The following is a 26,375-nucleotide window of genomic DNA, read 5'->3' as shown; positions in this document are numbered from 1 at the left end:
CTACAGGAAAGGGAAAACACCCAAAAACACCTCTTTAAGTAAGATCTTTACAGTTCAGTACTGCTATTATTTTCCCTTTAAGAATACATACATATCTCAGTGCTTCTTCCACCAATCAATGCTACAGTCGGGTGTATTCCCAGATGGCTGGTGTGTTGTATAAATGCAGACTTTGTGTAAAAATCATTGATAGACTTTGAACTGCTGAGCCCTAATGAGTAAAGCATTATTGTTTTGTACCAGACGCTGATAGGTCTCCTACAGATTAGACGAGTTAAAGCTCACTCCTTTATTATTCCCTGAGGAAACAGCGCTTTGTTTCGTCCCTCTGCTAATAATAGCCATAAAGAAGGATCATTCCGAAGTGTTAAAACGCTCCTTATAAACATAGGTCTGTTTTCATTTTGTTTATTATTCATCTCGTCCAATTATCATTCTAAAGGGGGGGGGGGGGGGGAGTGTGTGTTTAGGTTTTGTCTTTTTGCCAGGCGCTGAGGGAATAGAAGATTAAAAGGCAATGAGGAAACATCTGTGCCACAAATCTGCATCTCGTTCCTACCGCTGGCATCCAGATAGACGACGTCTACAATGCAGGAGAGAGAAGTAAAACACCAAGGCGCATAGGGCGAGCGAAGAGAGGGAAGGGTTACCATAGAAACACATACCTCACATGGGTTTATGGGCTGCATCCTATCACATGCTATCAATTACCATAAATCTTGTGGCAGGGAGGGCGGTGGTTAAGGTGCGCCTCGGCAGTGAATGACAATGTGTTGATCTCCACATTTATCTGCAGAGAAGCATCCAGGCTCTTTAAATCAAGATGAAAATGGCATCAGATTTAGCTTGTGACAATAGAAAAGATGGAGAGTGCCTCTAATGCCTTTTCCTTTTCAAGCGCGTGTGTGCAAACAGATATTCGAAATCAGGAACAAAAAGCGAGCGTGCTGGCTCCCGTAGATCCCCGTCATCGTGCAGAAGAATGATTGCAGAATCAAAACGTATTGGAAAGCATGATGCGCCACGCGGCTATACATATACGCCTGATAATCTTTGACTGGGAGTCATCATGCTTATTCCACTCAGCTGTCTGGACACAAAAAGCCAGCAGTGAGAATTGTGTCAGAGCGCAGCGGCACATCAGTGCAATTTCCACAAATGGCATCTTTCTCCCAAGCTCCCATCCTCTCGACCTCTGGCGCAGAGCGACGCCGCTGAGAACATTATCAGATGTGTTCGAGCAGCTCCCATCAGCACGACCCCGGTGGGCGGGGCAGATATCGAGTGACCTTTTCTGCATGGCTCCCCGATATTAACGCAATCTCCCTGCCTTATTACCATGGGAACATTTCACAGAGTATTAGACTTAATAAATGACTTTTATTTCCATCTCTTTTCCTCCATCTTTCTCCTGCTCCCATCGCATTCCTTTGCTCCTGAGCCGATAACCCGACCTCCCCGGGGGCCCAGCCTCCATAATCACGTCAGTTCACGGCCCTCTTATTCCTGCAGAATTGTTTAATTGGTATGTGTTCTACATAACTGTTGGAGTATTAGACTCACAAATGAAGGTTAGAACCTCAGTGCTTGTAATCGACTGAAAGAAATTGATTTGTGCTCAGCTGCCCTTCTGGGACGAGACTTTATGGTTCTCTGAAGAAATGAAGCTTTTATAATTGTGTGTTCTCCACCCCCACTCCCCCCGTTCTCTCATCACCTCTCCTCTCCTCTCCCTCTTTTTCTCATTTCCACCCTGCTAACTGCTTTGTTGACATTCATCAAAAGGCAAGACGCAAGGTGCATGTGTCTGGTCTTCCATGTTACAGAGCACTTTGCATACGCTTAAGTTACTCTACTGGCTGTGAAGCTAGTGAATATATCTAAGGCCTTTTTGCCTCCACAAAGAAATCGAATTATAGCTTAGATAGTCTGTCAGTGGAGGTCTGATTGCATTATTGTGTGATCATGTAGAAAGCGTGAAGCGGCGTCGTATTAACCAAACCTGACCAACGAGCATAAATTGGCTTATGATTGATTTTCTTGGATTTAAAGCTTTGCATCGATAGCTGAACGTGAGGGATCTACAGGGGCCTTGTCACAGCTTTGTGGCACAGTAAAGACTCCTTTCCATCCTACAGTTACCTAAAAGGAACAGCCGTAAATTTCCTTTGTTTCTTAATTAGTGTTTTATGACATGCTATAAGCTACTGTTACTGCTCCATAGCTGTATGTCATCAGAGTGTGATACACGGTTAGGATGTATATTTTGTGGAAGCAGGTTTAGGACTTTCCATTTTTGATAAAGCTTATACTTAGGGCTGGCTCAGGCTTACCTTGAGCCAGAGCCTTGTGATGCTGCTATAGGTTTAGTCTGTCGGGGGAGTTTCACCTTTTATCTTTCACCTTTCATCTACTCTTTTTCTTTCTCCTTATCTGTATGCAGTCATGTATTCTCTATGTGTACGCTCCTAACTCAGCACCCGAGACATCGTTCCCAGAGTTTTTGTGTATTCCGTTGAGCGAGTTGGCAGTATTTAACATTACGTCTAGATCATGACCACCAGGTTATTCTTTTTGGGATGATTTCTGACACCCATCCTTCAGTATATCCGTTTACTATATCATTTCTTCTTTTGGGACCGTCAATTATAATTCTTTATCTACGCACACATACATCTATTGTGTGTCTGTCCATCCTGGGAGAGTTATCCTTCCTCTGTAGCTCTCCGTAATGTTTCTTTGGTATTTATTCCTTTTCTTCTGCAAGGGTCCATGGTAGGGGTGTCCAAACTACTGTGGCCTGTTGTCCATTTGAAAAAAGTATAATGGAATATGCCCCACACTGCTTTTCTTCTATTGTACTTCATACATATACATCTTAACATATATTACATAGTAGTATTCATGTCCACTTTTCAAATAAATTCAAGTTGAAAACATTGTTTTTTACTTAGTTGATAAAAAATTACTTATTTGCAGGACAAGCTTGAAATACACCCATCAAATGACGCTTCTGTTTTAGGAATGAGCTGCCAACACAAATAAATGAAACCCTACATAGAGCTGTGATGCTTCTTAAAGCCTATTCAAGAATCAATTATAGTTTACCTACATTTGATTGATTTTACTATCTTATAACTTAACTTATGAGGCAATATACCTCTCCTTTAGTGATTGGCCCAGGCCTTCGTATGTTCTTCTGTAGGTTGGACGCCCCTGGTCTATGGATTTAGGGTCTTTTTCATACCGTAAAGCCCCCTACAACAATAGTATAATGTGTGATATTGGGCAATATAAATAACATGTGAGTGATTGATTGAATGACACAAGCTTTTCATCATTAATAACTCCATCATTCACGATGAAACAGACTGGATTCACCACAGTCTATCTTGCAGGACTGTGTTGCTGCCGCTGTCTAATGCCTGACAGCTCCCTCTGACTTAGGTGACCGTAGATTATTTACGCCTGCTTTCCAGGTGGGCAGGCTCAGATGTGCTCTGTGCGGGGGTTTACTCTACGCAAAATCACATTTCACGCTTGCACTTATGTCACCCAGTGAGTGGAGTGGAGTCAGGACTGGCAGGTGGTGTTTACAAATGAGAACACCCCGAACCGCAAGCCACCCTGACACCAGATGCTGATTTGATTACAGGGTGGCGTGTTAGAGAGTGTATGAATGTATGGAGCAGGTGAGGTGTTACATTCAAAGTTCATTAAGTGAAACAGATGAGTGTTGCATTAATTAATTTATAGTTTGTGGAAATAGAGGTTTAATCTCTAAGCGTTTCCACAGCAGAGGGAGAGGTTTCAGGCAGAGATTGGGTTTGTGCTCTGTGGTTATACGTGCAAGGTGAAGCCATGTTTGTCACTGATACCTCTCAAGGCACTTCCTTTCATGTGAGGTTGCTCTTTTTTTTTTGTGTTTGAGGTGTGATTGCACATTCGCTTTAGGTGCGATCTGTTTGTTTTGTGATAAGTTGAGCAGAAAATGAGCTTGTTCTCCGGCTCAGTACTTTGATGTATCTCTCTGCCCTTCAGTGTCTTATACTCAAACACAGTAACGTTCTCGAATGCTCGCAGCATCGTGTTTAGAGCTGCGGTTCTTTGAAATTATTCAACACTTTAGGAGAACTTTTCAAGAAAGTCTTGTTGTTGTCAAAAACAGATTAAAGTGAAGCACGTTTCTGGCTTCTCAAATTCTCACAGATCCATGTAATATATGATGCATTGTATGTATGTTTTTCTCATACAACTTCCACAGAAATATAATCTGCATACTGCAAAAGATGCACCTCTTATAACAAGAGATTTGAGTTGATACAGACTTGAACCAAATGTGATAATCTGCCAGTGCAATGACATATCTAGACTTGATAGGACAAGCTTCCTCTTCTTACACTAGCAGCTCTTTCTTATTACAGTATTATCAAATAAAGGTTCATTTGTGACTAGATAAAGGATGGTGAGTCTGAACGAGTTCAGTCAGACAACTTTCTTTGAAATGTTTAACAGAAGCTTGAGTATAGTTCGAGTTTGCCGTCTAGGCTCGGGCCTCGTCACCCCAAAAATATACATAGAACTTTGAGTGATGATTAGATAACCCCCCCCCCCCCCCGAGCCTACAGGTGGATGCTGGGGTGGTGTTGGGGCAGGCGAGGAGTAGCAGTAGCAGCATGAGCGAGGCAGAGGCAGATCTGGCAGCTAATATAGAGCGGCAGGTTTAGGAGAATGAGGCACGTGTAAATGTATCATTGGTGCTGGAGTTGACTGCCTGAACTCGCTCGCTGGCGTCGCTCCATTCGTTGCGGTGTAGGAACGCCAGCCTTAGCAACAGGAAAACACAAGACACAATGTTCTTCTGAAATATAAACTGGAATAAAACTTTGCTCACAGGTGACATAATTGTTGCAGTTATTTCCAGTACTGTTCCATCCGTTAATGATACTGGGTGTAGAGGTGTGGATGCTGGCAGCTTTGTGATGCTAAACACATGCAGAGAGTGACAACCCTATGAAATCAACGCTGTATAGCTTACATGCTACTTTCTCCTACGGTTGATAAGTGATAAGCGGCTGAATGATGAATGTATAGAATTCACCTCAAATGAATAGTCACTTGTTCTTTGACGAGGTGTTTCATTCTATTATAACCTGACGTTCTGTTCTCACTCACCAGCTAAGGATGCTCCTTACGTAAAAATCCTTCAATGTTCCCTTTGTGTAATTGCCAGCAGATTGCAAATTGGGCATTGGCAGCCTGTAGCGGCAGTACCACTCAAACATAACCTCCTAATCAACTCTGTGCGATTTAACAGTGCATCCTAAGCATTAGTATTCCAGAGCCGGATCCCTCTTAGATCCGGGCTAGGATTATCCAAGCGCTTAACATCTTAGCTAAGCCGGTTAACACCTGTTTTTATTGACATCTGAACGCCATCCGCGGCGCCTCATCTTCTGCGGTTTAAAAAGATCTTTCTCTTGCTCTCTTCAGAAGGCTAGTCCCTCATCTTCATCAAGGCTGCAGCCCACATATATAACTGCTTTTCCCACCACAAGCACTGGTAGCGGGTCAGCAGCTTTACCGTGGAGATTAGGAGTTCATTTACATTCCCACAAATTGCAGCCCTATTTGTAATATGGCAGCGCATGAAGTAAGTCAAAATACTTTTTATGCAGATATAAATCATTTGATAAGAGCTACGCTTACTGTTGTTTTCTTGCCAGGTCCAAGTCTAGACATGAGCTACAGAGTCAAGAATCCCATACTATACTGTACATTATTGCAAAGTTAGTCATTTTCCAGGGCACAAAGAAAACAGGCTCCCACTATGTGTTTATTAGGCCTAATACATCCACTGGGGCCCACGTTTGCCCCAGTGTAACTGATGTAATATTCTATAAAAACCATTTAGGCTGTTGATACAGCCTGGGGGATTCTGGTTAGCAGAGGCTGGGTAGACTCGGAGAAAATCCTCAGACTCCTTTTTTTTTTTGAAAAGTCTTACCAGTGTCAGCGGGGGGAATCTTTGAAGAATGTCCCAGGATTTGTCTAAATCATGCAGTATGGATCCTCTTAGGCGTTTCTGGCATTAGTGCTGAGCCCTATCAATGACTCCATTAACCTAAATTCCCAACCAGGCTTCACAACATGACCATATTAACCCCTGGGATTTCACCAAGCTCTTGATCCCTTTGCTATTCAGAAAGACAGGAATGAATGGTCTGCGTCTGGTTTCCTGCCCCAGACGGGGAATTATCTGTAATATGACCCCATGTTTATCTTTGGCCCTAATGTGTCCACATGTTTTCTGGCTATTTCTGCCTGGAACAGTAACAGAAGCTGATAAGCCAAAGGCAGCAGTGATGTGAGATGAAAAGGTGGACAAGGACAGAATCCAAAACCTTTCCTCCATGATCAATAAAAATTCCAGCGCTGGAACGAGTGGCGAAGAGAAATAAACCGGTGTCTGCCTTCATTAGGACAAAGGGAGGGTGAGCAGGAGAGCGTCTGACAAGCCAGTAACGCCTCATTGTCCCTGATCTCAAGTTTCATAAATTTCCACGGCTCTCGTTAAAGGACGTGTCACCGCTGTCAACCAGGCGCTAACTCGTTATCTCCTCAACGCCGTAATTAACATTCAACAACTGTAACCGATCCAGCATCCTTCCTCTCCAGCCACTAATTGCCGCGCTATTGTGCTCGCTGGTAGGTGGGCCTTGTGTGTGTTGTGATTCATTTTGATTTGAAATGACAGTTTTTCTTAGCTCTTAGGTTACGCTTTCCTTGCAGGAGTCATAAAGTTTACGCCTCAGTCAAACACTTCTTTCTAAATACTATCTTTCGAAATATTTTACTGACATCTGGACACTTTAAATTCCCTCTTTACTAGGGCCGGCAAATGAAAGCTTTGTCTGCGGATGCTTTTAGTAGACTCCTCGTGGGAAACGCAACCTGTATTTTCACCATGGAAGAGCGTATTGGAGTCCCATTTGTCTAAATCTCAATTACTGTAATTACAAATTTCAAGTCAATGCCTGCCTGTTGTGAGGAAGTGTACTATTATTTCAGGAGGAACCATTCTCCTCTCTGCCATGCATGAGTGCCCCTTTCACATCATATCCTCTATTGCATCGACCTCTATCGGGGAATGTATAGCTGTCACGGTGATATCCACTTACAACGCACGAAATGAGCGCTTACCACTCTATTTTCTTTCCCGGTTTCCCTCAGATACCCGGCGGTGTCAACTCCATTTTCCTAGGAAATGTTTGTGTTTTCCCTTCAGCTGCTCCTGTCTGACCTTACCATCACAACAAGGCCTTATGAATAATTAGTCCGGGTCAACTGATACTCTCCTGCTCCGCACACCACTGTCATCCACTCCACCGTCGCCGGCCAAAAGCCAATGAACTGTGTACCATTGTGCTCGATTGAATCAGTTGATGCAGCTCTTGTTATGCGGAGGTAAACGGCTAGATGTAAGTTGATACCTACCCTTGAGGCCAACAGGAGAAGGCCTGTCAGAATTGGCCATGTCACCAGGATCTCGTCTGGACTCTTCTACGGTGGTCTGTCACAGATACGAAATCACCTGGCACTGCTGCTGCTGCTGCTGCTGCTGCTGCTGCTGCTGCTGGCCCGGACCATTTTCATTCTCTGGGGGATTAGAGCCAGTGCCAGTGTAAGGTTTCCGAGAGCCAAGGCGGCCCCCAGGAGGACAAACAAAACCAAATGGTTGCATAGTGTTTCTTGTCTCGGTTTCATGTTCGGGTCAGGGGAGACGCGGTGCAGGTGTCAGGGGATTCAAGTGTGCGTCTAAGCGCTTTATAGTCACACATGATGTCTGTTGTGTCACAAATTCTGTCTCTTTTTGGCTAACCCTTACCCCAGCACAAGTTTCCACAACCCCTAAAGAGTTGGTGACTTTTAAGGCTATAAAATATACACTATATAGACAGAAATATTGGGACACTCTGGTATATGAGGGTTGTTTTTCTGGGGTTGGCCTAGGCCCCTCTGTTCCAGTGAAGGGGATTCTTAATGCTTCATCTTACCGAGTCATTCTGGACTATTCTATGCTTCCAACTTTGTGGAAACAGTTTGGGGGAGGGTCCTTTTCTATTCCAGTGCACAAAGCAAGGTCCATAAAGGCGCGTTTGGATGAGTTTGGTGTGTAAGAACTGGACTGGCCCACACAGAGCCCTGACCTTAACCCCTCTGAACACCTTTGGGATGAACTACAACGGAAATTGCGAGTCAGGCCCTCTCGTCCAACCTTCCCAGAAGAGTGGAAGCTGATACAGCTGCCAAAGGGAGACCAACTTCAAATGAATGCCTAAGAATTTGGCATTTGGGTGTAATGTGTAGGTGTCCCAATACTTTTGTCTATATAGTGTAACGTGCAAAGTTGTTATGCTCATTAAATCTTCTAGTGACCCGCTCATGCTCTCTCTGGAAGCATCTGCCTTCATTATGTTTCTGAACTCATTTATCGAGTGGTATATGTGCCACTTTCATACGCTACACAACTAAACGGATGTGTTTGTTTCACAGGACTGAGCTTCAGTTTGTGTTGGGGTTGTGGCGTAAACCCCATATATAGATAACCTGCTCTTTTAGCAATTAACTGCGCCCTTTGTGGTTTTACATACTTGCACAATAGGCACATAGGTTGCGGTTTTCTCACATTTTCACAACGGCTCACCACCGACCGAAACTGCTGTAGCTGCAGAGTTTGAGTTGTCACTGCCGCTCCTTCTTCCTGTTAAACTTCTATTGAAATTGACATTGTGTCAAAAAAGATTAAATACTCACCAGAAAAGTTGAGATCGAGACAACTTATGAAATACATGTTATGCAAGTGGCTTTGTTGTCGCTCCCTTTGCTGTCAGAACTGTGGAAGACATGGTTATTTTTCACCAGATAATGATCATTATTAGTTGCTTGCCTTGCAGTGAAAAGCTCCATGCCTCTGTTCATTAGATCCTCATACTCGGGTCACTCTGCTTGGGTAGTTTTTGAGTGTGATATCTTCAGTGTTAATGTCAGCTGATGTGCGGTGAAGACACAAACACATGCTTTTAACTACAGTGCTAAATTGTGTGCTTAAATCATTAACATGCTTGCATTGCGTCTAATTGGACATAACGCTTGCACAAGACGGTGTAGGCTCCACACTTTTCCCGATTGGACATAGATATGGACAAATATGATCTGTGACTGATGAATTTTTAAAGATAGGACGAATGCGTGCAGAAATGTGCTCTTTACGAGCACCATGAACAAAGGAGATTTTATTCTCCTCAGGGGTTTGCAGAGCAGAAGATGGAGTGCAGGAATAAGGGAAAGTGTCATCGTATGGCTTTTTTTTTAATGAGATTGGTAAAGATAGATTCAATTTTAATTTGGGCTAATGCGAGGAACACTATCAGCCATTGACCGAGGGTGTCTTATGACTGACTCGATGCACCTCGCTCCACAGTCTTGTGCTTTTACTCTGCAGTTACAGTGCAGACGGGCCGAGAGCACAGATCATTTCAAAAGTTCCTGTTTAGTTCATGAACTTCCACACCTACCTGCTTCCCTTCAGCTCCTGGACTATGTTAGTCTCCCAGAGAGCTTCAAGCAAGTCTACTGCTTCTGTTTACAGGTTATTCAATCACTCTGCGTCCTCATGGCAGACTGATTTTCTTGGAAACAACATTTGTCACAATCCCCTCCTGGCTCCTTACATGTAAAGTATTTATCATAGAAAGATGTGGAAATATCTGACTCGCCTGTTTTACTAGGCTTGTCCTAGAGCTGGGCCGTGGTGAAACACTGTAATGTATGCTCCGCAGTTAATGTTGAACATAAAAATATCCCAGAATACTGTGAGATTTACTCTCTGTCAAAGGGAAGTGGTTACTTTTATAACACCATCGCGGCGGAGAGATAACATCTCACAGCTTTACACGTAGTCTTCCGGTAAAAATGGGCCATTCGTTCTTATTTGTTCTCACGCACACACACGGAAAACACTTGTTTACTTTAAGCTACAAAAAGTGGCTGCAGTGGCAATTTGTCGTTTAGCATAATGTAGCTTCTGGAAACACTGCAGTGGGCATGTCACATATTCTACACGTGCACTTAACGTGGGCGGGCGGATGTGTATGGATGTGTGTGTGTGTGTGTGTGTGTGTGTGTGTGTGTGTGTGTGTGTGTGTGTGTCACTGACCTCAAACCTGGCTCTGTCCCATGCCAACGTCTGGTTTTCTGCCAGTTTTTTTCTGCAAGGCTATGACAAAAACGAGCTAACAGCCTAATATAGCATTAGCAGCGAGCACTCAAGAGTGATGATAGTTGTCTAGCATGAGGTCATAGGTCACGGGTCACATTCATAAACTGACATGCATGCAGCCATGTTGACACGCCAGCTTGTACGCCTTATGCTATGTGAGTTATTGTAAGGGGAACTGTGAAGTTACATCTGCAGGGAAATGGATATTGAGCTACTAGTCGTGACTTTGACTCGTGTTGAAATTAGCTGTAATATTATAGATGTATTGATAATTGTGTGAGTATTTATACATTAAACGATCTGATGCATCTGTATTATTGCTAGTGTGTGTTGATTGTTATGTTTACCTGCAAAGGGACTGCAGGAAATGAGCTTATATCTAAATGTCACATAAATTAGCTCCTCCCTTTTGGGATTAATGTGTGTATGGCATGGCCCTTGCTAGGAAACTACATAATAAGTAAGAATATCCTGCTTATTACACGACCAGCAACTGTACGGCAGCATTGATCGAGGTTTTCTGTAACTGTTCACAGTTTCTGATCCACTAACAAGTCCTTAAACCCTGCAGAGCCCAGACCGTGTTCCTGCTAGTGTTCACTTCCTGTCTGTCTTGTTCTGGGGATCTATCTGACGTCCAGCTTTCCATCTTTTAACATCTTTTCCTTTCTCTTTCTTGATCCTCCTTAGCAACGCTCATTATAGTCCTTGACAGCGGTCTGTACTACTGTATTAACAACGTGTCACATGTTCCGAATTGACCAATCAGAATCGAGTATTCAACTAAGCCTTGCAATATGTCACCGGTGCGCCTCAAGGGCCAGATTGTCAGTCGCTGAGGTCTTTCAAAAGGTCAATGTGTGATACCGTCCCTGGACTCGTGGTCTTTAATCGTGTCTGCTCATCTCTATCAGGCCTCGCTCTGACCCGTCTGTTTATTCAGAATAACCCGCACCTCGTTCATCAGCTATGTTTAAACTGCAGACAGGATTAACTCGGCTAAAGACTTAATGCTCCTGCACAGTCATCCCGTGCTCTGTTTGCCGTTTCCAGGCCGCACATCGACACGCAGCGGTGTTAGGCTTCCCCCTCCCCCCCTTTCGTGCTTGTTCTCGGTCTCTCCGGGCTCCTCCTCCTCCTCCTTCGCGTCCTCATTTCGCCTGAATTAATTGAGTTCTCATTTTTTTGTGTGAAAGCTCACAGGAGGGCTGTGTGAGGAGGAGGGAGAACAGTGATGGGAAGAGAGCGAAAGAGACAGAGTGAGATCAGTGGCAGGAGCCTAAGGGGGCAACGCTCTCCCAGAGGAAGGCCCTGGTTTCCTGGGGGACGTTGAGGCCGTGCAGTGGCTTACATCTTTATCCTCTCAACAGTCAGCACTTCAGGGAAGACGTAGGCTGGTGGTCAGGGTCAGGCAGATATGGTGGAACATAGCATCTAATTTGAGCTATTTGTGTCTGCAGGAGTAATGTCATGATCCTGGTTTTTAGTTTATCTGTCGAAAGGTTTTCTCCATGGAGGTATAAAGACAACTGGAGACAGCGTCAGAGACAGGGCCTAGTTAATTCCTATGAAAGTTGCATGAAGCCAAATTGACCTCACACTCCAGAGCAAAAGCACCCGTATCTGGGCACTGGGCGCATCCCATAAGCCCCGCCTCCGATCCACAGCATCACAGTCGCTCTCGGCTCAGTTGAATGACATCAGATGTAAAACAACTCCAACTATTAGCACATTTAACACCTTTTAGACCCTAATGGTTCAAATAAAAGGGCTATAAAAGTGTACTGGGAGGTTACGTCATAAAAAATATGATTTAAAGACGTCTATCTTCCCAATGTAAGTCAATTGGAAGAAGTATTTTTGGGACAGACACCATCGTGGTGGTGTCCCCGTTTGGCCACTTTGACAATTTGCTTCGACATCCAGCGCAATCCACAGGGGTTGTTTTTTTCTCCCTCCCTGTCTGTTTTTACTCCCTGTTTTGATCATCTGTGCCTTATTAGCTTCACCTGTTACCCATTAGCCCTGTGACTACTTGACCTCTAGCACTTCATCCCATCATTAGCTCTGCTTGTATTTCTGTCCTGGTTTTATTTTGAGTTTCTTATCGGTTTCCTGTATGTCGTTCATCAATTTTGCCTCGTCCGGACTACCTGAAACTGTCATATAGTGGAGCAGGCTGGACCCAGATGCAGGACAAAGGAAGACTTATACAACAGACATGACACAGGGGGAGAAAACCTTTCAAAGTGAAACAGAAAATAACATCATGACAGGAAAGAGTAGTGTTCAACACTCATTTGACTTAAGTGAAAGTAGATTTTGGAAAACACCCTGCTTGGATACACAGCTCTCATTGTGCAGCATGTGATGGTTGCACAAACCAAATCGCTAAATACGTGACCCGAGGTATTGTTATTGCTATGGAAACTCAGACAGCGAGTGATGTGGGCCCACAGATGCTACCTTGGCCTGAACCCTTTCAATTATGAACCATTACAACTTCTCCCGTTGCAATATTTATGCACGGTCATATCACCCCCTTCTGGTGTCTTGGGTTGCTGTAAGTCGAGATAAACACTTGCCGGGTTGTAGCAACCAATCGCCCGCCTCTATCCCTCAATGTCAGTGCCTTAGCACTCAATAATTCAAAGCTTGGCGGTAATGAGCTCCCTGTAGGCCCCGTCCCCCAGGAGCCTCCCCACTGTGCCTCCACTGTAATGTAGTTATATCTCATGTCAGCTTTCAAATCAATTACATTTCTATCTGATGGCTATGTAATTGCGCCTGATTGAGTTTTTGGCACGCCAGCCAAGTGTGCAGCTCCCCAAACCGGAGCCAGTCAAAACAGGAAGCGGCTTCAAATGAAACTGTATTTCATCCTGATCGAAGCCGTGTGCACGATAAGCACAACTGTAATTATGATAATAATAACAATAGCCTTGTGTGTTTTCTCAGCTTGTTCTCCAGATGAAATGTTTGCCCTCCAAGGACGACACACATCATTTGCTTCATTCAATGTTTGTGGCACGTGCAATTTAGTAGATTGAATGCAAACAATAATGCTTTTGTGAACATTTTAAGCCTCTAATGCCAGTTTATTTTTATTTAGTTTTTGAGATTTCTATACTTCAGATTGTTTATTTCTTCGTTTTATTTCTAATGTTTTGCTTTGCCTTGTATTGTATCATGCTGCTGCAACACAAACATTTCCCAGTTTGGGATCAACAAAGTAGATTCTGATTTTAAATGTCTGGAATATCTGCAGGACTTGATGGCAGACGTCATACGCTCTGGGCGTGATGCATTGGAATAGCTAGCTACGTTAGCTCGCTACGCTAAGCTCTTACCTACAGCTCCAAACTGACATTTTTCAAACTAGATCGGCTGGATTGATGCACAGGGCATGAAAAAATGATCACGGTTGTGTACTATTAAGTATAAATATCAACAGAATTCACAGAGATAGGATAACCCAGTGAGTAAAGTGGAATAATAGCTTGAAGGAAATGTAAAAACCAGAAGAAATAGAAATGATTAACCAATGAAATTAAGAACTGTTCTCCAGATTAAATGTTTGCCCCCCGAGGACTACAGTAATACATCATTTGCTTTATTCAATGTTTGTAGCACGTGCAATTTAGTAGATTGAATAGAAACAATAATGCTTTTGTGTACATTTTAAGTGTCTGGAATTTCAGTAATTTCTAGTGAAGTACTCTTTATATCTGCAGGACTTTGAAGGCATCCATACTGCTTCTGGGCGTGATGCATTGGAATAGCTAGCTACGTTAGCTCGCTAGGCTAACCTCTTACCTACAGCTCCAAACTGACATTTACAGTCGTGGCCACATTGTTGTATTTTCCAATCTTTCAGAGTTTTATTTACAATAGATCGGCTGGATTGATGCACAGGTAGATGGCCAGACAGATGACTGTATGGATGTCAGGTTGGAAAGGTGAATGGATAGCCGAATGCGCACATGGATGGATGGCTGGATGGATGGGTGGATGGATCAACAGAACGCATGCCTGGATGGACATAGGGAATACTCTAATGGAGAGGTATTGAGATAGATGAGGGGGAGGATGCTGTGGTTAGGTACATCAGCAACTAAATAGTGATGAATTGTGGCTGCTGTCAGCAGCACTAAGTATAACAGACATAGTAAAGCAGCCCGGCTCATCCATAATCAGCAGACACAGATTGTCTTCATGCCAGAAAAGAACTTCTCTGAAATAAAGCACTGAGAGCGTCTAGCAATCTGTCTTTCTATCCTCACTTCATCATCCCTTTTCTTTTTATATCCCCTCACTCTTGGTGTTCTTGCCCTTTAAATCTCTTCACTTGTACTATTTTCTCCTCATTCCTCTTCTTAAGGTCTTGCCTCTCTCTCTCTCCTCTCTCTCTGTCTCTCTCTCTCTCCGACACTGTCTTTGTGTTAACAGCCTTCCATTTTTTTTTTTTTTTGCTGGAGAGCCACTGGGTGCACATCTACAATCTCGCCTTTCATTTCATGGCTTCTGGAAATGGATGTTTTACTGCCTTCATTAAGGCATGCAGCAGTCAGCGCCGTGTTTTCCCTCTGAAGTTTAGCTCCATGAACCTCGCCATTAGAGGACATTATGGCCCCAGATTTCAGGGCACAGTGGAACACTGTATAATTTGATTAGTGTTATTAATCAAGTGGAATACCGCTTCTTTCACCCCCATCTCCCTGCACCCCTCCTCCTCCTTTCTTTGCCATTTCAATCCTGCTTTCAAGGCTTTCAGATGTTCCCTTCTCCCTTCTCCCCTTCTCCCTTTCTCCCTTCTCCCTTCTCCCCTTCTCCCTGCACCTCTCTGCTCTACAACACAAACGCAGTGAAAGTGACAAAAGGCCGAACGCCTTCCCTTTTAAAAACAATGATTTACCACTTGTTTTTCCTCCCCTTTCACAACCCTGCCCCCCTTTTCCAACTCAAGCCCCCCCCTCTCTTAGCCCGGGATATAAATCAATTGAGATGAAAGTTCCATAATTGTGCTTGCTGGGAGGGATTTGAGCAAAATTGCGCTATGAATTTTTTAAAGGGAATTTTTACTAGCTGTTCAACGAGAGTTGGGAGGCAAAGGAAGGTGAGGCCGTAAGGATTTATGGGCCTGGATTCTTCATTACTGAAGTAATTTTCCTGCAAATGATAGTGCAGGACCCTGGAGGAGGGGGGGGGGGGGGGCGAAGCACTGCCCGCCTGGGAGAGTACAAACCTGCTTAATCTCTCGTGGAGAGAGAGCAGCTCACAGCACTAATGTCCTCTGTGAGGGACTGAGGCTCCATTTGTTCACATCTAAACTGCAGCAAGTGTATTTGTGATTCATAGTAATTGATTGCTCCGATTCGTTCCAGGAGTGGCCATACGAGTTGATTTCATTACAAAGGATAGTGTTGTTCGAACCACTTGGAAAAACGCTCCGGGGTTTATGAAGCAATGTTTTTACTATATATGAACATTTCGTCTGAAATCTTAAGCGTTCACTATGATTTGTTTGGCTGTAAATGTGCACTGCAGTTTTATATGGTCTGTTATGAGGTGAAGACAGAGGGGAGGAAGAACAAAGAGGAGACAAATGATTACCTAATACTTTCTGTGTTTCTGTTTCCATCCTCTAACCTGTCTGTGTTGTCTCGTGCTTTCTTTACTAAGCTGTCATATTGTTTATTCAGCCATCTTTCCTCCACCTTTCAGTCCTTCCTCCCTTCTCATTTTAACCTTCCTCAGTCCAATATGGCTGACATTCTGTCTCCATCTCTTTAGGTGCAGCCAGCAGCAGTGGCCCTCCTCAAGGTTAGTGCGTCCACGATGCCAGGTCTCATTCTTTATCCTGCCTGCCGTCCACTCAATTTTACAGCTCAGTAGCTTGAGAAGCAGAAGGGGTAAATCTGCTGCAAGAAGGAGAAAGAGGGAGAGGGGAGGAGAGGAAGGAATGAAGGGAGGGAGAAACAAAATTACGGTGCACCCTGTCGCAGATTGAAGTGGATCTCATTCCAGGCACACTAACAACTCAAGACAATTAGTCACTTCTCACTAGGCCAGACGTGAGACTCACTTGAGGGCCCAAAAAAAAGGCAGGAGGTAGAAGAGCCTCTAGCATGTCTAAGCACTGCAGCTACAGGAAATACTCAGAGGAGAAAGAGGGATGAAATGGCTTTGCTGAAACGACTCCTTCGAGTCTGCTGTGCAACACTTAGATTGAAATAGGAGTAAATACCACAGGAAGTTAATGCACTACACTAACAAAAATGCTCATTTTCAGGTTCATATTTGTATTTAGTCTCCCTACTGGGACATGTCTCCATGCTTTAATGTTCAAAAAGCTCTTTATTTTTCTCATACTGCCTGTGCTGCAGCACCTCATTTCACCCTCTGTCTGAAACCAGAGCCCAGTCTGCTCTGATTGCTTAGCTGGCCGGCTCTGTTGTGATTGATCAACTACTTAGAGATGTCCCACCCCTTAGACTATCACATACAATGTGTTGGAGCGCTACCCAATAAGAACAAGAGTGTCACATAGGGATTTTCGCCTTTGCAGACCATTTACATGCACTAAAACCTATACTAGAGGAAAGGGAAAACCCCAAAGTCATATTAGGGCCTCTTTAAGATCCGTCATAAATCCCCAAAAATTAAAATAACAATTAAATAAAGAATGATTCTATTAATTGCATATGTTTGATTAGTGTTGCCAGATTGTAATAGTAACATCACATGAAAAAAATGCACTTAAATTCACACTAAATGTCTGTGGGATCTACAAAATAGTTTGCTTTTTTTTTACATTCTTCACGATAAACAAAGACAGCAACGTCAGCAGTCTGTAACGTTCCACTTAAAGGCAGTTTACAGCCATTGAAGAGGCCCGGCGCTTCAGCCACCACATGCTCCTGGACAAAAGTGCAGCATGACTAAGGTGGGTGGTGCGTGGAAGATGAGGGAGTGGAAGGAGAGAAGAGTTTGTCCCGGGCCCTCTGTGGGGACGCAGCGTGACCGATTGAGGTGGAGGGGATGAATGAGGCCATTCACTGGCTCTAATGAAAGAGTTCCTGCTGGGCCCTGAATGAGGGTGGGCCCATCTGCAGCACATAGGCGTGCACAAACCAGTGACCTCGAAAATTACCCAGGAAGCACTTTGGGACAGTCACCCCAGTAACAGGCCGGGGGTTCGCATGGTAACCAGGCGCTTCAATCAGTGCCTGTTTTCTTAAACAGAGCAAAGAAAGAAGTCCGTGCGAAATCAACTTCTTGGGACACCCCCCAGGTTTTTTTGTAAAGGAGTGGGTAGCTGCCAATGGTGTGAGAGCATCCATTTTTGAGAGGTGTGGGATGCTGCCCTGAGGACTTCCCCCCCCCCCAAAGACCTGTCTGTCTGAGCTGCATATGTACATGCACGGCCTGACGGTGTATATGCTCTGCTGTATGTAGGTTAATTAGGTTTGAGGCGTTTATAGTGACAGGTTTAGGAGGCTGTGAAATAGATCCAATTGCAAAGGGTCCAGATAAGGAGTGATCCGTTCAAAGCCCCCGGGGACTGGACATTAAGTTTACAAGCATCCTAAAGGCTCCGGTTCATCGGATTTTATCTGTGTTATTTGGTTTAATATATTCAGTCTTGATGAGCCAGAGGCATGCAGGTCATTGAAGTTCCCATTCCCCCCCCCTTCGTCTCCCGTTCCCTCACGGAACTTTTGACAGCGTGAAATGACAATCCGCCCCTGCACGCATCCCGCCACGTCAAAAAGTAATGAGATTGTGCTGCTGGAAATATCACTACAAAGCATCAGGCCCGCACTCGGGTCTGACTGCACCTTCAAACGGCGCTGCCTGCCAGCTCGCCTGCCTGCTGAAAAAAAGGAAACGGAACAAAAACAATCAGAATCAGAGGCAGAGAAACGGCAAGGGAAGCTCCCCACGCTGAGACAAACGAACACGCCGGGGCCTTTCATCCTGAGAGTGATTAGCCATCCGAAACGTTTTTAAAACCCCCGCTTTGAGTGCGTTCCTCAAACGAGAGAGTTCCATTGAGGAGTGGTGGTGAGATGTTTCTCGCTGGGAAGCGCCAGTGATCTAGTCTCTAATTGTGGCGCCGCTGACAAGCATGGTGTGGCTGGGAGCTTTTTAAGCGGGGCTTTTTGCTACGCTCTTGTTCCCTTCCTGTCAGATCCAGCACCAAAGGCACCAGGGAACAAAAAAAAAGGCCCCCTCAGATTCTGTTCTAACATCCATCTGCCTGGTGCTTTGTGCATAAAAACAGGCCTCATTTAACAGACTAATAGGCCCTGATGCTGACCAGAACTACAACGGTGTTTGCAGGTTGCACATATTATCTAACATAGTTTTGTTCTTTTTATATTTCATTGATTGAAGATGCAAAAGAGATGCAACGCCTGAAACGCATTTGCAACAGTGTTCCCCTTTCTTCTGCAGAACACCGGGAACAAAGTCAAGGACTCTGAGCGGCGTTCAGTAGAGATGGTAGCTTTTTCCTCCACTGTTCAAACGCCAGGTTTTCGAAGGTTTTATAGGAACTGGAAGAGCGGAAGTTTGAAAAATCAAAGAATCAGCGACAGTGGGAGAAAGGGAGGGAAAGGAGTGAAACCCTAGCTCATAAAATCAGTATTATAACAACATTAATTGATGCTGCTAAGTGCCATATGTGGCGCCATATGGAAACGCTGCCCCAGAGGCCCGCTATAATAGACAGCCTGCAGCGGTGCACACAACTTGGCACATTTACAAACAAGGGACGTCCCATTAATATCAGACCCAGGCAGGAGAGGGAGGGAGAGGGTGTTGTTTGTGGGAGGGGGGTGAGAAAATAGACTGGGAAGCACATGTTTTCATTTGTTATGTTATGATATTTATCCCCATTCCTACAAAAATACCGATTTACATATCATTCAAATCTGTATTTAATTACAGTAATAAACGGACCCCTCCCTCCTGGGTTGATCAGCCCACCCTCTGTCCGCCCTGACTGTCACTCCCACCACATATGCCCAGTGGTCTTTTCTCCACACACACACACACACAGACACACACACACACACACACACACACACACACACACTTCAGCAGGTGAGGTGATTCATGGCACCTTGACAAAGGCGGCGTGAACGAGCTCTGTTTAACCCGCTCCCTGCCTAATCACAGGGCAGCTGTTATTTACTGCTGCCGAACACAGCCCCCCCAACCACCCCCCACCACCACCTTACACTGAATCATGGTTTACGACGCTTATTGTTGACATGGGCGTTCTGCTGGGAGTTATTCCCTGCCAATATCAGTTTATTGGAGGTCAATGTCACACCTATCAATAAGAGCATACACAAAAACATATGTACTTGAGTAAAAGTAGAAGTACTCAGATGTTGTACTTGAGTAAAAGTAGAAGTACTCAGATGTTGTACTTGAGTAAAAGTAGAAGTACTCAGATGTTGTACTTGAGTAAAAGTAGAAGTACTCAGATATTGTACTTGAGTAAAAGTAGAAGTACTCAGATCTTGTACTTGAGTAAAAGTAGAAGTACTCAGATCTTGTACTTGAGTAAAGTAGAAGTACTCAGGTCTTGTACTTGAGTAAAGTAGAAGTACTCAGGTCTTGTACTTGAGTAAAGTAGAAGTACTCAGATCTTGTACTTGAGTAAAAGTAGAAGTACTCAGATCTTGTACTTGAGTAAAGTAGAAGTACTCAGGTCTTGTACTTGAGTAAAAGTAGAAGTACTCAGGTCTTGTACTTGAGTAAAAGTAGAAGTACTCAGATCTTGTACTTGAGTAAAGTAGAAGTACTCAGGTCTTGTACTTGAGTAAAGTAGAAGTACTCAGGTCTTGTACTTGAGTAAAAGTAGAAGTACTCAGGTCTTGTACTTGAGTAAAAGTAGAAGTACTCAGATCTTGTACTTGAGTAAAGTAGAAGTACTCAGGTCTTGTACTTGAGTAAAGTAGAAGTACTCAGATCTTGTTCTTGAGTAAAAGTAGAAGTACTCAGATCTTGTTCTTGAGTAAAAGTAGAAGTACTCAGGTCTTGTACTTGAGTAAAGTAGAAGTACTCAGATCTTGTTCTTGAGTAAAGTAGAAGTACTCAGATCTTGTTCTTGAGTAAAGTAGAAGTACTCAGATCTTGTTCTTGAGTAAAGTAGAAGTACTCAGATCTTGTACTTGAGTAAAAGTAGAAGTACTCTGATCTTGTAATTGAGTAAAGTAGAAGTACTCAGATCTTGTACTTGAGTAAAGTAGAAGTACTCAGGTCTTGTACTTGAGTAAAGTAGAAGTACCAGAGTGTAGGAATACTCTGTCACAGTAAAAGTATTCTAAATGTTCCTCCAGTGAAAGTAGAAAGTACTCTCCTCTAAATGTACTTAAAGTAGCGACAGTAAAAGTAGTCATTGTTTGATTGGTCCATTTCAGAATAATATCTCTGATATGTTTTATAATGATTGATCATTAAAGTGTTCTCAGAGCTGGTAAAGGTGCAGCTAGTTCTAATGGCTTTGTATACTGCAGGGTAGCTGCTGGATTTACTGCAGGTGAACTAAAGTCTGATTTAAGGGAGATTATATTTACCATCTTTAATCCAGATCTGTAAAGTCACTAAAGGGATTAATACATGTAGAGGAGTAAAGGTACAAAGTAGCATCCAATTTAAATACTCAAGTAAAGTACAAGTACCTCAAACTTGAAGTTAAGTAAATGCACATAAATTACTTTTTCATGTTAATTTGGGGCTTTTTACATGCTTAGTATTTTTAATTAGTACCCGTTAAAGCAACATGTTTTGTTTTGATGAATCTAACCTGCTTAATTTAGCTTTTTTCTGAGCACCAATTTATAGGCATATTTTGTCGGGAGTGTCAATATCACAGCTCTTAAAAATGCAATAGTATGGATACATGTGACATTGAAATTGAATCTAAGTGCCATTTTGTAATTGCAAGAAGCAGAATAATTGTTAAATACCATTTAAATGAGCTTCTAAGATATCCAACCAGCAATGAAAAGATGAAGATAAATGTTATTTCTCATGTAATGTGAAAGCATCATGAGTCCTTGGATGCCTCGCCCTCACGGCCATACACAGTCTGGATGTAGACACCTCCGTTTTGCACACTGCTCTCCTGCCGTGCCGAGAGCCAACACTGACGAGAGATCCCGGTGAAACGAAGCTGTCAGCCGTTCTGTTGAGTTTCATAGAATGTGAGGCGAAACAAGAATAGCGTACAGCTGTTTCCTCCCCGCCACAGAGGGAGTCAGATGAAGAGCAATCGGAGAGAGAAAAGAGGAAGAGGCGGAGCGGGATGGAGCTCACTCTCTGTGATGTAGCTGCAGCTCTAGGTCAAACGCTGCCAGTGTTTTGTGTTCACGCTCGTCTCGTCTCCCCAGTGCTCCTCTAAATTATTCACAGCCTGAAGATTCGCTGCCTCCTCTCTGCCTCCGTCGCTCCCTCTCCTTCTCTGTTTCCCATCAGCTCCTCTGTCCCTCATGTGACTGCTTGTGTCAGAGGCAATGAACAGAAGTTTCTCCCTCCCCCTCCACCCCATCCCATCCCGCATCCACTCATCTACCATCAGCCACCCACCTTTCATCACCGACTCCATCTCTCACACTTTCATCCCCACCCGTCCTTCGCCCGCCTCTCATGGCTGCCAGACTGCAGCCAGCCACTCGTCTTTAAGGGGGAGACTGCCAGCTGTTAGCATCGACTGCTCGCTAGCTGCTGCTCTCTCCCCCCCCTCTCACTTCAGAGGATCCACTATGCGGGGGTTGGGCTGATCGGCTGGGTTTTATCCTCCACTCTTTTAATGACTTTCTGCTCATTTTATCACGACGAATTGAGAGATAAACCCCCAAGTGCGCACCGACTCCTCGGGCCAGTCGATGACACTGATTAAAGATGTCCCCGTTAACAGACTGCCAGTCCTGGGAGGACGGAGGCAGCAAACCAAGGACAATGTGAGGCCAGGTGATAGGATCATATACACTGTGAGGCCATCACCTGATCAGCAATCAGATATTTTATTTTACTGAAGAGTCTTTCCCATAACTGTTATATAAGAAAGCTGAAAAGAGGGAAAGGATGTACTTTGATTGGTCGATGTAAATGGTGAAAAGATATACAGATTAAATAGCGCTTTTCCATTCTTTGCAACCCCTGTAAGTGAGCTTTCACACATTCAGACAGAGGCAGAGGCCATTCAAGGTGCCACCTGCTCAAACTAGCTCACACACCACTGCCTATCTGGTGCAATTTTTGGCTGTATCGCCCAGGAATGCAACAACATGTTGGCTGGAGGAGCTGGGGATTGAACCAGCAGCCTTCTGATTGGAGGATGACCATCTACCTCCTGAGCCATGGTGTATTTGTTTTAGTTTTATAATAAACACAGAGATAGAAGCACCTGTTTTTATTGTGCAGCTCATGAACAGATTATTGTTGTCATTTAACCAGGGAGCTGCAGGTTTTACCTCCCGTCTGGACAGCGGGGGTGAGGGGGTGAGGTGTGCCTCCTGAGCAGAGAGCAGTTGAGTCTGTCTCCAGCCGCTGCCACAGGACACTCATTTGTAATTCTGAACCCTGCCTACTCTAACGTTTGATCATGGCAGACGGGGGACAGGAGGTACAAGGTGGGGGGAAGGGAGCCGAAGCTTTCTCCCTCTCTTTTCACCCCACCACACCCCCACTGCCTGCCCTCTCGCAATTGCTGTCACCCAGTATGAATACCCCCTCTGGCCCGATGACAAGTCTAGCGTGAACCGCTTGGCTGCCCCCTGAAATTAGCAGTAGAGCCCCCCCGGCAGCACATGCTTCTCATGACCAGCACACAGTGGGCCGCCGCCAGATTCTTTTCATTATGGTGGCCTGCCAGCCCCCTGACTCTACCTCCTTCTGCCTCTCCCTCTTCCCCCCCCTGTGCGTCGGCCAGAGCTCAGTAAACAGCATCTGTAGTGCTCATCACATTACTGTCAGAGGGAGGGGGTGCCAGCTCTCTGAGGGCTGTGTATCTAACTGTCTTTATGTGTGCATGCAGAATGTGTGATAGTATGTGTGTGTGTGTGTGTGTGGTGGTGGGGTTACATGTTTCTGTGTGTTGGCTTGACAGGATTAGAGAGAGAGAGAGAGAGAGAGAGAGAGAGAGAGAGGAGAGGAGTAGCAGCAGAACAGAGAGTGGAGGAGTGAGAGGAGCAGCAGTACAGAGCGATGCCTGGAGGCTCAATCTGTTCCTCGCTGAGCTACATCAGTGTTAGAGACGGAGGCCCGGGCCGCGGGGAAGCCTCCACTCGCTCCATCAAACTGTCAGGCAGCCAGCGAGCTGCACAGGGAGACTCTCAGCTGCCCCCGGGGCCAGTTCAAGTCAACATCCCATTTCCTTTTGCCTCCCCGCCTAATTTCTCCTACGCCCCGACTTAAATTTCCAATGCCCAGTGTCTGCCACCGGGGCCTGGGGCCATGTCAAAACACTGGGAGGTGCTGAGGGGTTGTGTGTGTGTGTGGGTTGAAGATAGCGAGCTAGCAGAGTCACATGGTCAGCAGAAGAAGCCAAGGGGAGCGTTATGAAAGATGAGGTGTGAAAAAAAACCATAAATCAGTTTCTCCTTCTCTCTTTACCTACGTCGCCATTTCTCTTCCACTGCTATATTCATAACAGAGTTGTGTATTCCCTGTCCCTTCAGGTTTCTGGCAGTTTCTTTTCCTCGGTGCTGAATAAATGCTCCCCGCTCGCTCGTACATCTGCCATTACTGTCCGCTGAACTCGGAGGATCACACCGGCCGCTCCCCCAGCGAGCGCTGAAAGCAAAGGTTGAGGGATTTCTCGGACAAGGCGCTCCTTTAATTCAGTGAAAAACACGGCTCTTCAACCCCCACCACCACTATCACCATCACCATCAATCTGTCCGTTCTCCCCCACCCCCCCCCTCCACCTCACCACATACTTTGCATGGAAGTGAAACAGAGAGCTGCCAGGTCTCTCTGCTGTTTACACGGACTCTGGGTAATGTTAAAGTCTGCTTGGCTTGGCCCCGGGTCAGGACTACATCTTTCCTCACTCCGGCTTGATTTACATGGCCCCCGCTGACTCTTCCCTTAAGTGTGTCAGCTCTGAACCAGAGGCCTCCGTGTGTCTGCCTAATGCAAAGAGCATTTCTCCGAGCTTGTCTTCTCCAATCCGTCTTCACTCTCATTCTCCCTCCGTCCTCCTTCAGTGGGCCTCTGTGAAAGGAGCTTTTGCTGAAGCCGTCTCTGTGTTTGCACAGCCTACTCTGAGGTCCCCAGCTCAAATATGGTTTTTACGTGAGAGCCTTGTCTAGGCCTCTCCTGCCAGTCGATATTATTTTCCAGCCCGTGCCAGAGCTCTTTCTCTCAATCTCATTCCCTCCGGAGCCTACATCTTCACTGGGATCAATACTCTCCTAATCCAGAGCTCCTAGTCTGACCCCGGGTAATCAGCTGACTTCCCATGCTGCCTGCTGGGGAGGTCAAAGGTCAAATGGCTCTATAGATCTGATCCTGTGATCGAATCACTTGGATAGCTGGTGCTTTAAGATACAGCTAGTGGGGTCAAGAGTAATCATGAGATGCTTTTTCAACCTGTGGTGATCCCTGTAAATTGTTAAAGGGGCCCTATTATGCTTTTGGTTCTATTTCCAGCTAACCAATCAGAGGAGACTGGGCTCTGGTTTCAGACTGAGGTGAAAAGAGGTGCTGCACTAAATACAAATATGAACCTGAAAATGAGTAGAATATGTCCTCTTTAATATGGCCGCACAACTAAAAGTCCTAAAGCTCGTTAAGCAATTAACCTGTAAGACTTTACTTTAATACTCTATGACTATAATTCCAGCCCACCTACATGCTTACACACACCTCAGCTGTTTCGTGTCTGATGCCTTTTTTAGTTTTGATTTAAGATCCGATATTCCATCCTCTGTCCTTGGCTCTTAAAGTAGATTGTTTTCCACCAAACGGAAGATTGGAATGTGAAAATTCATAAATGTAAAAAAAAAGTCAGATCTTTAGGAAAAAAGTGATAAGTTTGAAGAATCAGTCGAAAATTTTGAAAAAAACTGAAATTTGAAAAGAAAATCAAAAGGAAAACAAATCTGGAGACAAGAAGAATTATTTTTTTAAAGAACATGATTAGGACCGCATGGAAAAAGGCGGGAGAATAATGAGAAAATAGTGACATTTAAAAAAGTCAAAATTTAGAGAAAGATTCAAACAAACAAAAGTCAGAGTTTTTAGGAAAAACTGATAATTTGGAAAAAATAATCTGACATTTTTAAAAGTCGACATTTAGAAAACAAATCTAACGTTTGAAAAAATCAGAACAAACTGATAATTCTGAATCAATAGTCGTTAAATTCCCAGAGAGTCAAAATTTGGAGAGAAAAAAAACCTGAAGTTTGAAAAGAAAATCAAAAGTTAAAAAAATTGGGAGACAAAAAGTGAGAATTTGAAAAAGCAGATGATTAGGGCCAGACGAAAGAGGAGTTAGAGTAGTGACGAAGATAGTGGGATATATAAACAAGACGTTTGATTTTTATAGGAAAAAATGATCATTTTGAAAAGACAATCAAAATGTTAAAATTCCCTGCCCCTGTAGCCAACATTTCGGTGTGTCCTCAGTCAAGATGCTTAACCCCAAATTCTTCCGCAAGGCGTGGCTAATGGTGTGTGGGTGCTGAAAGTGCTTAGAGAGGTCGAAATAGACTGGATAAAAACGCCCAATAAATACAGCTCATTTACCGTTTACCATCACAAATCAAGGTGCATCCTTTCTGATTTTGCAATACTTCCTGTTAGTGTCCAATATACCGAAGAGAAGAAAAGGTATCAGTCCCTCAGCACAGTGAACTACATGATAAAACACGTGATGGCTGACCCACTGCGCTGCATACATAAATACAGTGCTTTTACCGTCCTGTGTTTAAATGATAAGTTCATGTAAGGCTTCACGCTCAGCTCCGTGGCCTCATAGGCCTCAAGATATCCTGTTGATGCTTTAGGCCCAGCATGGGGGGTCTCCAAGAAGCCCCAAGGCTTTTTTTCTTCCACGCCCTCCATC

At 44.4% G+C, this 26,375-nt stretch overlaps 1 protein-coding gene across 13 annotated transcripts in view; it reads left to right on the top strand.

Annotated features, from left to right (window-relative positions):
* The window catches only part of fbrsl1 (fibrosin-like 1), a 310,343-nt gene that overhangs the window by 184,315 nt on the left and 99,653 nt on the right, over window positions 1-26,375 (top strand). For 10 of the 13 annotated variants that reach the window (XM_063897087.1, XM_063897085.1, XM_063897093.1 and 7 more), the window contains one exon: window positions 16,076-16,105. The exons of the other annotated variants lie outside the window; for them this stretch is intronic. In XM_063897087.1, coding sequence (XP_063753157.1) covers window positions 16,076-16,105 — 30 coding nt within the window. The remainder of the gene's footprint in view (window positions 1-16,075; window positions 16,106-26,375) is intronic. 13 annotated transcript variants of the gene reach the window in all.

This window comes from Eleginops maclovinus, chromosome 12, assembly GCF_036324505.1.
Source record: "Eleginops maclovinus isolate JMC-PN-2008 ecotype Puerto Natales chromosome 12, JC_Emac_rtc_rv5, whole genome shotgun sequence".
NCBI classification, from domain to species: domain Eukaryota; kingdom Metazoa; phylum Chordata; class Actinopteri; order Perciformes; family Eleginopidae; genus Eleginops; species Eleginops maclovinus.
The sequence above is the reverse complement of the archived record's forward strand: the minus strand, read 5'-3'. Positions and strand labels throughout refer to the sequence as shown.